This window comes from Ixodes scapularis, unplaced genomic scaffold (genome assembly GCF_016920785.2).
Source record: "Ixodes scapularis isolate PalLabHiFi unplaced genomic scaffold, ASM1692078v2 PGA_scaffold9__187_contigs__length_104089568, whole genome shotgun sequence".
NCBI lineage: Eukaryota > Metazoa > Arthropoda > Arachnida > Ixodida > Ixodidae > Ixodes > Ixodes scapularis.
The window spans coordinates 2,347,536-2,365,034 of NW_024609884.1; the positions used below are offsets into that span (position 1 = coordinate 2,347,536).

Sequence of the window (17,499 nt, forward strand, 5' to 3'; positions counted from 1 at the left end):
GCATTCAACCGAGATGAGAATAATAAAGAATACTTAAGTTGGATGTACGGTGGAATACAACAGTGCAGCGCGCTCAAATGATTTTTTATTCGACTCAAGTATAGAAAAGCAGGAATTAGCTCTCAGAACCGAACCGACTAACCAGTTTAAAAAATTAACCGCAATTAAAGCATTCAGCGATTTATCGGAAGGTTAATTTATCAGTCTACCAACCCTAATCTTTAATCGTATCCCCCCCCCCCCCCCCAAAAAAAATAATAACAACTTGGCATTGTATTTCATGCCCTTGTACGGGGCATGCTTTAATAAGAGCCACCACATTGACGATTTCAAGTCCGCCAAAGGAATCAAGTGGAAACTCAGTTGTGCATAAACATTTTATTGATTCATAGAGAGATCCCATGAACACAGCGTGGTTCACTGTCCTCACACAGAAGCGATGCACCGCCTTTCTTAAGAGCGAGCGGGCAGCAGAAGAAAAGCAACAAGATGAAATTCAAAGCAGCGGGTAACAAACTCCGTATCGAGACAAATTTCGTCCTACGCTCGTTTCCCAAAGTTTGCGAAACAAGCGCCGGAGTCCTCACATCGAACCCGGAGTTTGGAGGCGAGAAGTGCCGCACCAGTGACGCAAGCGAGGCACTCTGCAGGCAAGCACGGTCACTGTGACCTCACGACGTCACGACGGCAGAGAGAAAGCTACATCGACGTAGAAGAGCCCACATATTGTGTTGAAGTCGCGGAAACACGTCCAGAAGAAGGATAGACGACCAAGAGGATTTCTTCGTTGGTCACATGCGAGCCCGAACTAAAGTCAGCGGAAGAGGTACAGAGCGGCGTGTCGTGGCTACAGTGGTTCGCCAAACGGAGCAGCATAGAAGACTCGAAAGCCGGCCCAAAGCGGTGCAGTTATCGCAAAGTCCAGCTACCAAGAGAACTGTACACAGACCCGAAGCGAGAGGACCAGACTTAGAGGGGGAGGAGGGTGATTGAATACGGGTCTTGGGGTTAAGGTCTGGCGGGTCTCAAAGGCCGTCTTGTTCGACTCCTCAAGCCTTGAACGGAGCCTGCTGATACCGGGGAATGAGCGGCACGGCTCGCTGCAAGTCAGACTCGTCGTGCAAATTGACCTTCTCCTGGCCGAGCCTGTCGTTCAGGTAGAAGAAGTCCTGCGAACTCCTACACGGGATGGCGTCTTCCGGCAGCGCGCAGGTGAGCGAGAACTGGTTGAACACGGTCTGGTTGCCACAGAGGAAGCTGTACTGCTGCACCTCGGTGCTGCCGTCGTCCTTGGACACCACGTTGCACACGTGGAAGATCTGGCAGTTGTTGTCCACGTCGGCGAAGTAGCCGTTCTTGGCGGGACACGTAAAGGACGTCTTCACCGAACCCACCAGGAACTCGACGCCGTCGGGGAGCTCGTAGGCGGCACGCTTCGCCTGCGTGGAGAAGCACAAGAGACGTTGCAATAGACTCACGTTTTTCTTTTGTAGGTTGTGTCCTCACTCCAGTTGAGGGGCACCTCAACTGGAGTGAGGTTTGTAAATTGGGCGATAAGACGTACATCCTCTGTAGAGGATTTTTTTTCCTATGTCATGCTGTCGTTCCGCTATATCCGGCTGGTATGAGCAAGGTGTGTAGTGCTCGGCAGTGTATTGCAGGTTAAGAAGGAACGACACTCCCACGAAGCCGTCCACTCTCTCCACTTTAGCAGAGCGATCCGAGGAGATGATTCTTGTCCGTCTTTTCTTAACTGTCACTGTGTTCGTTTAGGAAAGGTCGTCTGTGCTGTGTTCGTTTAGGAAAGGTCAGCAGAAGTCTGCAACTTCTGAAGCGGCTTTCGGCTGGAATTTTGTTCCAACGATCGAAAAGTTATCAAACGCACTGCTCTATAAGCACCTTTTTTCTTTTTTCTACTAATCTCCGTTAAACACATGGCTTGAAATAGTTGTATGCACCACAGGGATCGCGTCACCTGCTTGGACGAAACCACTTGTCTGTGCAGTAGGCATATAGATTATGTAATCTAAGAATTACCATAGGTTTGCACAACAATATTTACGTTGCCATATGAACCAAGTCCGGGAACTATTGGATCCAATACCTATGAGCAGTGGTGGTTAGTCTTCTAGGTATCTAATAATAATTGAGGTTATGTGGATATTTAGAGAGCGTGTAGTTGGTCAGCCATTTTAAAGTTGCGACGAGGCACTCGCTGTAGATGAGAAATTTAGCCAGAGCAGTACAACCGCTAGCCTGAGGTCCTTAACGTGCACAGCGCAGTAGTGATACACGACCGCACGCCGGTACGATGATCATCCAGATCGAAACGGGCAGGGGTGGGGATTGAACCCAGGATCCCTGGGTTCTGCAGCGCGAGCTTTCACTCCACGTGCTCCGAGCTGGGGCCCTAATCTGGACACTTTGCGAAAAAGTCGGCGGGAAATCCGGCGGCTATGATTGGGCGGCGCCAAGGTCAAGTGTGGCTTTGGCTAATCGCGGCCGCCAAATTTCTCGCCGAATATTTTCGCCAAGTGTCCAGCTTAGGGCCTCTGGTGTGCGCTAGCCCACTCGGTCACCGATCCCCCTTCTAAGTATCTAGACAATACAAGCAGTAGGTAGTTTGGAGCGGTCCGTGGAGAGGCAAGATCTTCTATTGAAAAGCTAGTTAGCTTCAAACTAGGTTTTCTTTTTCTTTTTTATGAAATGTCATCGATTAGAGATTTCCGACAAAACAGAGCAAAATTCATGCACATGTATTAAGAGAACGGCGACACGCCCTACAATCGCGTGATTGATGAAAGAACACTCAGAGGAGCTCGAAATGAGCGCAAAAAAGGCTTACCCCAATCGAACTTTGAAGTGCCTTCCAAGACATGTGTTAACCTTTGAACGCAGCTAACCTTTGTTCGCAGTTTTCTGTGTTTATGCGACGCGGCGCAAAGAATATTCACTGGAGAACTAGTCCCAGCAAAGCTTCCCAGCTGATTCGAGTTCTTCAAGCGTCGACGCGTATTCTGACTACTTCGGACTCTGAATGTAACAAAATTTCCCATTTTCCACCATTTCCCACCTACGGGCGAAGACAATAAATTATGCAAGCTTGATCATGCTCACAAAGGCTGGTGAGCACAGAATTTGCGATAGGCTTTCAAGAAAAAAAGAGAAGGGCGTATGAACGGCACGCCCTACAGAAGATTCGCTTTCATTTCTCACACACACCATAAGATGGCGCTACATGAGTTATAAGGCCACGAAGCGAGTGAGCTTATTCACGCGCCGCGCTTGAAACTCCAGATACAAAGGCTTCTTTCGTAGACAGAAGAGCAAGGTCATTCTGAAGGCTTTCTAAAAGCATGGAGGGAAAATCACTTCCCCGTGGTTCCCAAACCAAATGAATGAAGAAATTGAGTCTACTTGTTAAGATCTTACAAAGAAATTGAAAGACCATTAAACACTTTTTTATAGTTTATTCTTGAATAAATACCTGACAGGTGTTAAACGTCGCCTGTTATATTCAGATGCCCTACAACTGGAGACCCCGGATCGATTGTACCACGCATACCTGAATGATTCCTCATGCAGTGTTTTTAAACGGCTTATACGCTATCCGGTTAAAACTGCGACAAAATAGTTTTTTTTTTTTTTTCGGTTTTACATTGAAGTTTTACCCGTGAAAGCCTAGCTGGGCACAAAGGGTTTCTTCTAGCCATGGTCCAAGAACTGTGCCTTGTGCCCTTTTGAGGAAGATATTCGTCATGTGTTCCATGATTACGAATGCGCAACTGTTTTGGGCCCAGCTACGCCATACGCTTTAGGTCGAGCACTATCTAGAATGGCAGAGCTGTAAATTCCTTGAGTTCGGAACAGACGAAGATAGGAGTTGCATCGAGACGGTAGCCCTCCTTATGGCGATCAAGGGCTGACCTCTTATGCATTATGGCGGTCAAGGGCTGACCTCTTAGTTCAAGTGGATGGGAGAACTGCCTGACGCCATTTTCTCGATGGCTTTCAGTTTGTCTCCTCAGTTCTAACAACAAAAAGGTGTGCCGGGTATGAAAACTGGAAGGTCCTCCAGAGGCGTTTAGCTGCGCTGCGCTTCTGAGACAGTCGCCCCTTGACTGTAGTAAACTGCTTGAGTCGGCTGTTGCCTCTGGTTTGTGATCCCAATGCTTCTTCGGCGAGCAGCATTTCCCGGCTGTCACCATTCTCCGCATGCACGAGTCGAACTCTTACATTGTACATAAAAAAAAAATTAAAAAAAAAAGTTTAGCCGGCAAAATATTTGGCTCACAATCTCAAGGTGATGAGTTAAATCCTTTTGGGGGAATGAAGTCTTATAATGCGATTTCCTATGAGCATAACGCTTTTCGGTGCCGTTAAAGACGGCCATTACAGCGAAACGTTACAGCCAAACGTTATAGAACTCCATGAAAATCGGCTGATGAAACAATATTCCGTGTTAACATTCAAGCTGAGCATTGTAAACGGGTGATAGGACCACGTCAGGCAGAGATAATTTGCCTTTTGTCCTGTTACCCTTGACATAGTGTCTAAATAAAACCAATTCAATTCAATTCAACCACGAAGCGTTCCAACTGACAAACGCTTGCTGCCAAACTCTCAACGAGTTCATGAACATCGTTAAAAATGAGCAGGAAAAACAGGTTAACAAAGAGGGCCAGCCCTCTTACAAAAGTGACGACATCCTCAGGTGGGCGACATTTTCCACAAAACTCGCAAAATGCGTTTGAATAACACCTTCGTGTGGAGTCGGTTTGTGGTGGTGGGAAACTCGACGGCGACGCCGTGGGTCTCGAAGCAGTCTCCGCAGCGCGCGGGGGCCTCTGAGGACGCGTCGCTGAACGGAGCGTAGGAGCTGTTTATGCATCCTCGAAAGGCATTGAGCTTCATTAGAAATTCAGCCCCATTGACTTAGGCAAGAATTGGGTTGAGCCCCTTTTTAGGACTCTTTAAAGGGGTACTCCGGCGTTTTCTTCGTGGTCCCCGATTGGCCTAAATTTTTCTAAAAACACCAACGAACATAGCTGAAATAGTAGCCCAAATATTGGGCCAACATAAACTTTTCCCGAAGTTATTGTACTTACAATTTTGGTTCTCACCATGTATTTCAAAGTCAGTCTCTACTGGCAACAATGAAAAAGTGACGTCATTGGAATGGAGGTGTTCACTCTTTGGACTGTAGACTTTGTTCCCAACTGATCACAAGCAGTTTCATGGTGACAAACGACTGCTTTGGAAGTTCGCTCCAGCACCGGCGCAGCAGCACGAAACCAATGCTCGGCATAGTCCCTTTGGAGACTGCCCGCTCGACCTGCAAGCCCTTCCTTCCACTGACGTCGCGGCATTGAAAAGGGCGGGTATATTTGTATCTTGGTTTTGACAGCATTTGCACTTGCCGATTTGACAATAACTATCTTTAATTTCTCGATACAAAAATAACATACCGGAAAGGTAAGGGACGGTATTTCCGAAAATATAGTTAGTTGGTGTAACTGAAAAAATCGCCGGAGTCGCCCTTTAATGACGCAGCTCAAGACCGCGATGGCGTGAGACGCTTCGACCCTATAGAGAGCGCACAGAGCCGACTGTGAACCGATCACGTGCACTGGGAGACAGTAGAGACATCCATAGTAACCCTCAGACGTAGGAATAATAAAAGAACGTACAGAACAACAAAGCCTCTAACACAACTTGAAATGGATTAAACAACTATCGCCTTATATACATGTCCCAGATCTCTTTCACAATTCAAACGACCTCCTCGCCCACCCCACAGTGTACCGACAACCGCACACAACCCCGAATCACAAAAGCAGACACGCCCAAAGCATAAAAGGGCACACACCCAAACACAAAAAGACGAGAGAAAATTGTTTGTAATTTTTTTTTTCGGGTGGGTTAAATGATTTACGGTTCCGGTCTTTGTCTTTGTTTCGGTGTGGTGCTTTGTGGTTTCTCGGACCACCTCCTTTGTCTCTTGATAAGGGAACCAAAACGTTGGTACGTGTTACTGGGTTCACAGTCTGGCCTTGACAAGTGCGGGAGTTTCTCGCAATCGTCTTGTGTGTAATTGTTTTGTTTTTTGTCCTTTTGTGTTTGGGTTCGTGTCCCTTTATGCTTCGGGCGGCGTGTATGGTTTTGTAATTCGGGGTTGTGTGCGGTTGTCGGTATAGGTTCAAAGTTAGGGTACACTGCTCTGTGTAGTGGGCGAGGAGGTCGTTTGAATTGTGAAAGAGGTCTGGGACATGCATATAAGGCGATGGTTGTTCAATAAATTTGAAGCTGTGTTAGAGACTTCGTTGTTCTGTTCGTTTTCGTATTGTTCCTACGTCTCAGGGTTACTATGGATGTCATTCACCAGCTCGCCTGCGTTTTTTACTTTTCTATAGTAGAGATGTGAGAACGGGTCATGGTGAAGCGTAAGGCAACTCAATAATGTTTCACGAACATGCGCACGTCCCCGCAAGCCCGGGATTCGACGGAAACGAGTATTCAAAGGGTATGCCAGAAACGCTAAGCGCAATGGCGGTTCAAATTTAGGAAAACAGGGAGTGGAACTTTGACAACACTTAATTCAGAACAAGGAATAATATCTAGAATAACAATTGGCTCGGTGGCGCACGACATCGCCCTATCCGTAAGGAACTCCCACCATGCCTCTATCCATTTATCCTCAGGAAGAAGGCAGTGCCGTGAAAATCCACCCGTAAGCAATTTGTATGTATGTGTGTATGGTCTCGGCCAGGTGCAATCCCTCGGGCTAAAGAACTTTCTGTGCAAGGCAAGTATGCGAGCGGCCATTGTTCGCAATCTTCGGTAGACCATTCGAACTCCATGTGCCCATTGGGAGATTCCGGCCAACGGACACGTTCAGCCGAACCGCTTCGAAGCAGAGTGCGTCGCCCCAATGGGAGTACTTTACATCCGCTGGTTGTTTGCAAGTAGGCAACGCCAACAATCGAATGAGGAAACGCGCGCTACTCGTTCTGCACCGGTGCAGCGAATGTCAGGACATAGAGACCCATCTATTGCAGAACATGCTAGCTACCGCTCCTCGAAGCCATCAGAGCCTTTAGGCAAGCTCAGCGGTGTCGTTCGTGTTCCCCACTGACCAGGAGAGGACTTCTCGAAGGCGGGAGAGAGGCCACAAGCTTTCTTTGAAGCAGCCTTCTTCTCGTTTCCGTAACTGGACATAGCAGCCGTCTCATCCCCGCTGGTGACAGTATCGGGTTCGAGCGTCCTGCTCCCATTGAGATTCGAGAAAAGTGGCCGACACATTCCGAAACGAGCATTTTCGAAACGCTGTCGAGACAGAACGCGGCCGTGCACGTTCTGTCTCGCTGGGGAGCTGGTGCTGGCAACACGGAGATCATTTTGCGTCCTCGTGCCCGCTGCCCACAGCTGCAAAGGGAACAAAACGCGCTGCAGACCTCATCCTGCTGGTCAGGGGTGCTGAGACGCGACAGTGGGCTGTTGGAGCGGATCGTGTTGGCGTCAATCACTCTTGATGGCGAACTGAGGAAGGTGCCCAGAAACGAGCAACCGGGGCGCTCTAAACGCTCTGCTAGACGTCCCTGGGCGCTACAGGTCTCTCCGTTCTCTGACGTGACTGCGGTGTGGCGGCGCGAATGGTGAGCGAGAAAGAGGCCGGGTAAAGGCTCGCCGAGTGCTTACCCTTGGAAGAGCCACGGCCACTGCCACCAGAGCGAGAGCTGTGGGAGAAAATTCATCGAGTCAGCCATGTTTCTTAACGCTTCGAAAGGGCTATGCACATTAAAAAAAAAAACAGAGGAAAAACATGGCGGTGCAAATGGACAACGTCAGCTTGTGCGACATCTCGATTATATTGCGTCGTGATTGACTGGAAATTCCGGTGACGTTGCGTCGCGGTGTCTCGCGTAAACCACAACCACAAGATCAGAAACAAAAATGTATTGAGGGCGAGTTTAATTTAGAAGATCTCACTGCAGCAATAATTAAAGCCTTTTCAAACAAAAAGTACCAAACCAAACATTCTATACCCATCCAGTTCTTTTCTTTTCTTTTTATTTTTCTTCGATGATTATTGTCGCAACGAAGAATGTCAAAATCGTTTTTGATTACGATAACAGCAGCAAAAGTTGAATTTGGGCAGTATTTAATATACAAGTATTCGAAATAGTCATTCCGTTGTATTGAGATAAGATCGACAAATACATTTCCAAACATATTATGAAAATAGAAATTACTCGGAAGTATTTTAAATACGTATTTCAAATACTTGAATTTTAAATACTGGCCATCCCTGGCAACGCTGAATCGGGCCTTTTGTCTCTCTGCGCCACAAGGACTAATTTGCAGCGCTTCAAAACATTATCTCTCGACCAGCTGGAGTCACCGAAACAGATCTACACTGGGACGCTTCGAACGCAGTCGATCTTTGGGGGTGAGATGGTGGCCTACGAGCAGTTCCGCAACTGAGTTGATCGAGGAACGTTGACCTCAGCGAACGTTTACCCTTCTTTAACGTTCACCGACTGCGCTCACACCCGTGTTCGTCGCACGAGTATGTCTGGAGCGCTGGTCTCATGGAACAACATTCCAACGAGACTTTATATGCCTGACAGAATTCGCCAATGGTTTAATTCGTTTTCAAATGCGCCTGTTCTTTTTTACCCCCAGGATTCAAATTTCCTAGATGCCTCCACCCTATATTAAATATCTAAGCAATCAAACGCTACATTTCCGGTTTTCTTTTAAAAGCCTACGCCGTGGACGAATCTAGATACCGCTACCGAAACCGAGTCATTTTAAGTCAACTAGATTTAAGTCAACAAGAACAAAATGTCACGCAGAACTCACCTAGTGCTAAGACCTGCTTCATGTTTTTCCTATTATCTTCTTGGTTTCTGTCGGTTCTGAAAAAAGAAGAAAAACTGTGCATTCAAAGTGATGTTTCGATTAGAATGGTTCGAGGGTATCTGCCATGCCTGAACTGAGATGTTTGCTGCTCTCTCCCCCCGCCCCCCCCCCCCCCCTTCCCCCCGATACCTGCCTCAGTTCTTCCCAAAATGAAGGCCGACTACGAGGCAGTCGTCGGCGGCTCCCTTCTGGTAATTTCCGAAGACACTGAATTATTTGCCGAGACTGGCTGCAGGTTAACAAGAGCAGGGCAAGCTCTTCCCGTCAAAATTATCCGTTCTTTCCACTTTAGCCAGCGAACGCCTCAGAGAGACGAGGCGAGTCCTCCTTTCCAGTCTTCGCTCGCTAAAGTGAAAAGCGGGCTTTTGCGAGATGTGCTTGTCTTGCCTTTCCTCACTTCTAACACAGTAGAGTCAAACCAACGCCCAAACGGATGGATGAATATCTCAAAAAGCTCTTTGCCAATTCTTTAAATTGGTCTGGCGTATAATAGTAACCGGTAATGCAATTGCAAAATGACCCCTAAAACCCCCAATTAAAAAGATAAGTCGCATATTTTAGTTAGTCCGTTTAGTTACTTCTCCACCGAGCCTGATACATAAATACATGGTCAAGCAGGCAGCCGTCGAACTCGCCTTTTATCCTTGCATATAGGAATGTCAAAAGTGGCACGAAGGAAGTGGGTCGGGCTCCCACAATTCGCTATAAAGGTGGCCCCATTAGTGGTTGCCGAGGGGTGCACCCTGCCTTTCTACAGGGTAATGAAAGCACACACCGCCATCTTATGCAAATTCATGAAGGCTCAGTATATTGCTTGCACACTTCCTCGATCGTACCAACTTTGGCCTTTTGCCGGCGAGATTATCTGGACATGTCGGAGGACCACCTGGATAACCCCTCCCCCTACTGAGCCAGGTTTGGAGGTTCGTTGGCCATTAGAGAAACCCGAACTCACAAGGAGATGCTCGCGCCTCATAGGCCCCCCTACACAGAGCGTGCCGAGAATGAAGGTCCAGATGAATGTGAACAGGCGAACGTCCACCACTTGGTGCTGGCAGCGCCATGAAGTGGGGGGCCGTAACGGTTTGCGCACCATGCGAACCAAGCGCTCGAAAACGCTGGATAAGGCGCGCAAGCTACCACGGTCACCACCTCCTGGGCGTTGCGAGTACTGAGTGATGGACAATCGCGTGTTCACATTCCTATGGATCATGACCTAGTGCTCACTGATGGTTCCACAAGCCCTGCTCAGGGACTGCCACGGCGGCATCTTCAGCGTCGCAGATTGAATCAACTTGGCTAAGGTGGAGCTGGTGGCTGTTTGGACTGCCTTTGGTCTGTACTGGTGCAAATCAGGGCACCAGGAAAATCAGACATCCTGGCAGATTACAGATATGCAGTTCATACTCTCCGGGATCTCGAAACCGACGCCTATGCGTTGCAATGGTTCGGAGAGGTGACCGAGAGAATAGCAGTGAGCGGTTCAGTGGCTGCCAGAGTCGTGTGGAACGAAAAGACGACTACCCTCACTGCCATTACTTTGGCACTATCACTTTTGGTCCATACAACAAGACAAGGCTATTTCAACGCGATTCCTAAAGCGCAACCCGTACCACACTGTTGATTGAGCCGCTCCTTCGATTCCCCGATGGTTTTAACACAGAAACTCATTCACTAAAATTCCCAGTCACCCTCTGAAAACCCTACATGTCCCTACATTTACCACAAAACACCATACGCGAGTACCTACAGATATAAACAATGCTTGGATCATAAAACAACAATGCGCAAGCTTCAGACGTGCGACTACTTGGTTCTGGAAGCACGACAGTTTCGTTCTTTGTGGAACTTTGATTCAATTTTACATTTTAATAACTTTTTGCTAATGCACCGAGGAAAAAAAGGCAAATAAGCCACAATTCTAGCGAGTACTTAAATAAACGAGAGAAATAATTAAAAACAATTAACTAGATAGACGACGCGTCTTGATCATTTTCCTTATTTCTTTCGTTTATGTATAATAGTTCAGTCACACGTTAAAAACTTTCTAATTAGCTTTACAAATAAGAAATCGCCTTTAGTTTTTCGCTATGGCATTGCATGACGAAGTAAGTTTAAATAAAGTTCACGTACGAGTTCCAATTCAACGCTGGTGAAATATTCATGCATAATAATGCCTCTTTTAAAATATGCATTTGTTGTTTTGCCCCTTTTTGGTAAACGGTGATATTAACCTGTTCAATTCTCGCAAGGACAGGCTGTGTAATTTATTTTCAAGGAGCGCGAAATAAAAAAAAAATGTCCTGCTTTTAATTTTTATGAGCTTTGTGGCTTGAGTGCATCTTTTTGGTATTGTGTCGTATGGTCTCGTGCAGAGATAGTTTTATAAAATATTTGTCGGCGTTCAGCGTACGCGTAGAATTCAAGGCATTAAATGTCTTTTGAAACTGATCTATTTCATTTTTTTTCTTTATCTTTCTTCTTGTGTACAGTTGCATTCTGGAATTACTTTCATATAATCGATGAATGACTGCGTATCATGTTGGATCATTATTTTTCTCCGGTACTTTTATCGTTTTATTGCCTTGTTGGGGTCGTATTGTAGTAGTTCCACTCCTGAACCCGTCTCAATGAGTGCCCAGTATCTATAAATACGTTTGATTTTAAATAATAAACTGTTAAACGCTCGCAACTTCTAGCTTCTAAAGAAATATTCGTACGCAGCTGACAAAAAAAAATGCAGGTATGGGTATTATTCATAAACTATTTAATTTTGATTGTAAACTCGCAATAATAGCTCAGTGCACACGTCATGAACAAAGCAGATTGGCGTCTTTTTGTCTTTAAGGCTAACATAAGAAAATTAGGAAAAGTAATACACAAACGGCAACGCGGTTTACTGTTATACTTTCGCTTTCAAGCTACGCCAGGTTTCCATCTGTATAGCGTTCTAGCTGCAGCACGCTCCACATCACGAAGAAGCCTGGTGCGCTTTAGACTAAGCATCGTCAAGACCGACCAGCTCGGACATTGGGGCAACGACGGGCAAGCGCTAGCCAGCACCTTCTTCAACATTCTCCTTCGTAACCGGTACAACTTGTTAAAAATAGCTAATGTACAATATTGTAAGACAATCAAGGTTTCTGTGACCCTGCTGTAAAATCTGTTTTTTTTTTTTTTTCTTTTTTTCGTCTTTGATATGCAAATCCACTATTTCGTAAGTTATATCCACCAGCTATCAAGCAGCTCGTAAAAGTTGGTATGGCCAGCTCGACGTGAGTGGACTGAACGTCCAAATGTAGTTGTGGGGTGTCACCCATCGGAGAAGGGGTGTACCCCTCTACACCCCCTATTTCTAAGAGTGTACAATTGGCGGCTGGTTGAGACGGAAAGGAAATTCAAGCAGGTGAGCGCATTGAACGAGAAACCACGAGATGCGTCAACAGAAGACGCATATGTGCACGGTGCTGAGTGCGCGAAGCGTCCACCGTTCCCGTAATCCAGTAGAGGAACCGTTCTAGCGCGCGTCTATGCGAATGGACCGGCGGTGCGCAGCCCGGAACAATTCAAGCAAGAGTCCCGAGTGAGTTGGGCAACCATGGCGAGACCGGAGCAGGGAGAGACGAAGGGCCAAAGAAGTGCGCTTCTTTCGCTCTTGGACCTCTGCTCGTGCGGGGTTGGAGCTACAAGGAGCGGAATTTGTACTCACGTGTGGCCGTGCAAGTGAGCGCCGAGTGCAGTGCGTGCCGCATCGCCATGGCCCGCTATATATACAGGCAGTCGGCGGGGACACCGAGAAAGGAAGGAAGGACGTCAGAAAGGACTCGGAGCAAGAATGGGCTCCGCCAGGACCCGTTTCGTGGTGTCCTCCTCGCTCGACGAGGCTCCCACTCCGCCGGTATACGCGGGGGAGTGCTTCCCGGGTGCAGGCGTCAAAAGGGGGGAAGCCATGATGCGCTGGTGGGCTGGCCGCCGTCGCCGCCTTCGCCCCCGACGTCTGTCCGGGCTCCGACACACGTTCGCCTTGGCTCTTGCGCCGGAGGGAAGCCCCCGGAGCGCTTGCGCGCTGGGCTGGATGGTTAAGATCGCGCGGGCGGGAGCGGTCCCGAGGCTCGAGCCTGCAAAGTGCAGTGTAACCCGTAAGTCGAATACAGCAACAGCCTGGAGTGCTACCGAAGGCGAGAGTGCGACTCCGAGAGCAGCTGGCAACCGCAGTTGTTCACACTCTTGCGTTTGACTCCGACCAACTTGGTTTGGACAAGACCGCTACTCAAGCCTCTTGGGGCAATGCAGCCGCTCGTAAGCCGTCCCAAGCCCCTCGAAAACCGGCCAAGTCGGTAGTTGTCTAAGGCAAGTGTGGGCCGGGCCTTTACAGACACTATTGTGCACGTTACTCGAAAAAAAAAAAGTATATATTTTTATTAATTTAATTATACCGCAATCCTTAGCTGGGATTTTAGCAGGTGGGTACAGTGCTGCAAGTGAAACAGGTCGGCAAAACGCAAACAATGCCAGCAAGTTTCCGAAGAATAAAATTTGTTTTTAAAAATGTTTACACCGTGATAGAACTCATTTAGATGGAAATAATGACAACGATCACGATGGCTGCGTGACCTTTCCATTGCTTATCAGCCGGGCGAAAAATGCTGAGTCACTGAGCTGTGGACGCATGCGGAGGGTCCGATGTACCACGCAGAACAGCAACCGCGCATGCTCAGAAAGCGTTTCACAGCCCAGGTTATTCCTTTACTGATCGCGTTAAAAAAGGAATGCATAAAGCAGACGCGAGCGAAAAGAAGTTATTGTTAAGTCATGCCTCTGGCGTGTAATCACTTTCTGCAAAGACAGGTCTACCCTAAAATTAGAATTGCTTTCGGAGTTAGTTTTAGTCAAATTCGGAGGGTGTTTTTCGGAGTTTATATTTTGCCAAAAAATTCGGAGTTTATCGCAGATTATATTTGTTTGATTCCAAATTCTCCACAATTCTGAGTTTACATTAAAAATAAATAAATAAATAATATCCGTGTGTAAAGGTATGCTAGATAAAAAAAATAAAACGCGCTTGTACCAATTAACATTTCTTTTGCTGGATTTGGCGCTGGTGCCACCGCAATACTAATTTGTCCCACGGCAAAAGTTGCACACGAGTGTGACTTCGATAAGCGTCGATTCCTTAAAATCAATAAACTCGTGGAGGTAGTCCCTTGGAAGCTTGTATTCATCCCATCCTGTTCCATCAACCTACCCTACGGCCGCGCGAGGTGGAGAGGTAAAGGATGTAATAGAGGAGTTTCAACTGCCCCTCTTCCCTATCTTATGAAATCTTTATGGTCCATAGCTTTCACTTCTACAAAAACACAACTTCCCCTTCCTCTAAAGCGCAAATATTATGGCCCAAAGTGGAAACCAAAGCAGTGGCTTTTGTCGTGACCCGAAGGTACAGTGACCTGCTGTCGTGAATGAACCTTGACGAGATTGGCGGTAAGACCCCTTTTGACAAAGGTCCGAGGTTTGAAAGATAACTGTGTTGACATTTTCCCAGGACTACTGAGCCTGTGCGCTGAAGAACTTAACTGTAAAATACCGTCACCTTTTTTTTTTTTTGGAACACGATTAAGTTTATTTATGTTAATCTTAATGAATGAATCCCAAATGATAGCCGCGTAATCTAACGTTGGAAGGAGTATTCGCAACATCCAGCCCGTCGCTCGCCCTGTCGCGGACGAACGAAGAACCAGAGGAGTGGGGACGGCGGCGGAGACGGTGGCAGGGACTGTCGGCCTTGCTGCTGCTGTAGTGAGCGGCATCGGCGTGTTCGTGTATTATGCAGTTTTCACGAAACAAGCGAGTGCGTTAAAATAGGAATTAGTTTGTTCCGCTCCGCGACTTTTAAAAATCACCATGTTCATTTTCTTAACGCACGTCAACAGCTCCGTCACCTGTGATATGCACCTGCCCTGACCGCTTCGTAGTTTTAGCCAAATGAATTAATGTTAGCATACTGACCAGCGTCAGCAAGCATGCGCCGCGCGGGAAATCCTGGAGAATCTGTCCCAGTCTCTTCCGCCATTTTTTTGACTACCGCACCGCCACCTATAGGGCGCAGAAGTTTTGAATAGCTATATATGAGAGGAGACGCAAAGAACAGGTACGAAGTTTGAGTGTGCCCTTCTAAGAAAGAACAACTTTCGAAGAGCACAGATGTTACGTAGACAATCTGTTTTTTTCGGGTAAGATTGTGTATAATCCACAGTCCAAGGTATAGATTGTGTTACTTAAATATTATATTAAATATTATATAGTATATATTATATTATTAGTGTTGTAAACAGCTTTCAATTGATTTTTTTTTGTAAATAATTATCTTAAAAACCTTTTTTTTTTTTCAAAGTTAATGGTCATTTGTCATTCCGTACATCATGTCCCAATATTTTCAAAAGCCCTGTTTGGCAATAGCTGATCGGATGTACAACCTATTTTTATGTACAGGGTGAAACAAGGAGACGCCAGGCTCTATAAAATCGACCGGAAAATTCGGTTTCTTAACCTATCGCGCTACGACTTTGTGCAGCGTTGCCCACAGATGGTGCTTTTTTTTTTATTTATTTATTTTATTTTTTTTTTTTTTGCAAGGAGCGAATTTACCTGAGGAAAAAGCAAAGAAAGGAAAAGGCTTAGCTCCTATGGAAACGCAGCGACGCCACCGGTCTTCAAACAACACGGCGCCGTTTCGCACGGGAGACAAGAGGTGGCGCAACAAACGCCGCCAACGAACGAGCATACTGCGCCGAGAGCAGGCCTTTTTAGCAGACGATCTTTTCGACTCAAAAGCGGCGCGCGTTCCGCAGGCGGCGACAGTCGCAGAAACAAAAAAGACAGGCGCGGTAACAGCAAGGAACTGCAGTTCCTTGTCTGCAAAAGGGCCGGCTCTCGGCGTCGTCTGCTCGTTCGTTGGCGGCAGTTGGCGTCGCGACCGCTTGCGCCATCTCTTGTCTCCCGTGCGAAACGGCGCCGTGTTGTTTGCAGATCGGTGGCGTCGCTGCGTTTCCATAGGAGCTAAGCCTTTTTCTTTCTTTACTTTTTCCTCAGGTAAGTTCGCTCTTTGCAAATTTTACAAAAAAAAAATGCACCATCTGTGGGCAACGCTGCACAAAGTCGTAGCGCGATAGGTTAAGAAACCGAATTTTCCGGTCGATTTAAAGAGCCCGGCGTCTCCTTGTTTCACCCTGTAAATTACATAATCATCCAGTGTTATTTGCAAAATCGTCAAAATTAAAAGACAGCATATCGACAATCGAGACATTGTCTGTACGAGAAAAATTGGGATAACACTTCGGACTTGTCTTTTCTATTTAGAAAAAAATATGTTCTAAGGCGGTAACATCGCCTTATGATCAGAAATACTAAGGGATACCTCACACTTAGCTTTAGAAAAAAAATGTACCACTTATGAAAACAAGGTTAATTATAGATTTAGAGTTTACCTGTACTCGTAAAATGTTCTACGACTTGTAATAAGTGGAACGTAAAAGCAATGTCCAACGTTGCTTCATCCGACTCATCATTTTTGGTTTTGAGCTAAAAAGTAAACCAATCAACATTTGACAAATTAAAATCCCATCAAAATATTCTTATCAAATGCGTGCCGAGGTAGTTTTTTCCCAATTTTCCAAACCAGCAATAGAAGCCCCAGGAGGCCTTAAAATGCTCCAATAATGTATCTACGTTTGTCGTCGTACCCTTTGCTTAAGATACACTCGATGTCAAGCATTTCAGGCATGTTTATTATCTTTAAAAAAAAATAATGCACACTCCACCACCTCTTCTTGTGCACGGTTTTTCCGGAGGGTAGCCCGTGGGAACTAATTCGCTGTCATCTCTCTCAGAACAGCAAATCTGTGGCTTGTGGCGAAGCAGCATACCCTCTAACTCAAGCACCTTGTTAAAGACGCTGCTATAAATTAAATGTACGCAATAATAATAATAATAAAAATGTCTTTATTTTATGTGTCCAGAAACAGCGCAGGGACTTTTGTGTGGTACACAGCAAATGCCGACAAGATAAAAAAGTATAATCACTGAGAAAACATAGCTATCCCAAGAAAGCACTCACAAAACAAACATAAAACGCATAGCGACATCTGACAAGCTAGATAAGGTAAAAGAAGAAGAGGCACCGAAGAAGAACAAAAAGCGCTCAAAATTACAGACCACCGGGATCATTCAAACGATATATACTCTCTAAATTACGCCGAAAAGTTGACTTGTCACTGAATATTTCCAGGAGCGAACAATCCAACTTATTAAAATCATGCTGCATTCCGATTAAAGGAGACGTGTGAAAAAACGTGTGTGGATAGAAAAAGTTCCGATTACGGCTCGAACCTGGTGAGGCGTGAAAACATACAGCGCTTAACAAGGCAGGACAGTCGACAAGCCCATTGACAAGTCTGTGTAAAAACAAGATATCCCGACAAAGCCGCCCGTCCAAACAGAGCACCTAAACCAAGTCTCTTGAGCAGCCGATCGTGGTGATAATAAAACATATGGCCAAAAAAACGGTCGAAAACGATG

The 17,499-nt window shown here is 46.3% G+C and overlaps 1 protein-coding gene across 1 annotated transcript; it reads right to left on the bottom strand.

Moving 5' to 3' along the window:
* Nucleotides 1–363: 363 nt before the first annotated feature.
* On the bottom strand, nucleotides 364–13,048 carry LOC8051792 (U-scoloptoxin(01)-Er1a). The gene is made up of 5 exons (XM_029992439.3): nucleotides 12,778–13,048; nucleotides 12,635–12,689; nucleotides 8,866–8,921; nucleotides 7,699–7,736; nucleotides 364–1,439 (listed from the first exon to the last, which is right to left on the bottom strand). The coding sequence occupies exons 3-5, from the start codon at nucleotides 8,885–8,887 to the stop codon at nucleotides 1,050–1,052; spliced, it is 450 nt and encodes a 149-aa protein (XP_029848299.1). The 5' UTR covers nucleotides 8,888–8,921; nucleotides 12,635–12,689; nucleotides 12,778–13,048; the 3' UTR covers nucleotides 364–1,049.
* Nucleotides 13,049–17,499: the final 4,451 nt, after the last annotated feature.

Excerpts from the sequence above, each read along its gene's own strand:
- LOC8051792 (XM_029992439.3), bottom strand. The coding sequence starts at position 8,887 with ATGAAGCAGGTCTTAGCACTAG. Across the intron at positions 7,737-8,865 it reads GAAGCAGGTCTTAGCACTAG|CTCTCGCTCTGGTGGCAGTG; the intron begins GTGAGTTCTGCG and ends TTTCTCCCACAG. Across the intron at positions 1,440-7,698 it reads TGGCCGTGGCTCTTCCAAGG|GCGAAGCGTGCCGCCTACGA; the intron begins GTAAGCACTCGG and ends TTCTCCACGCAG.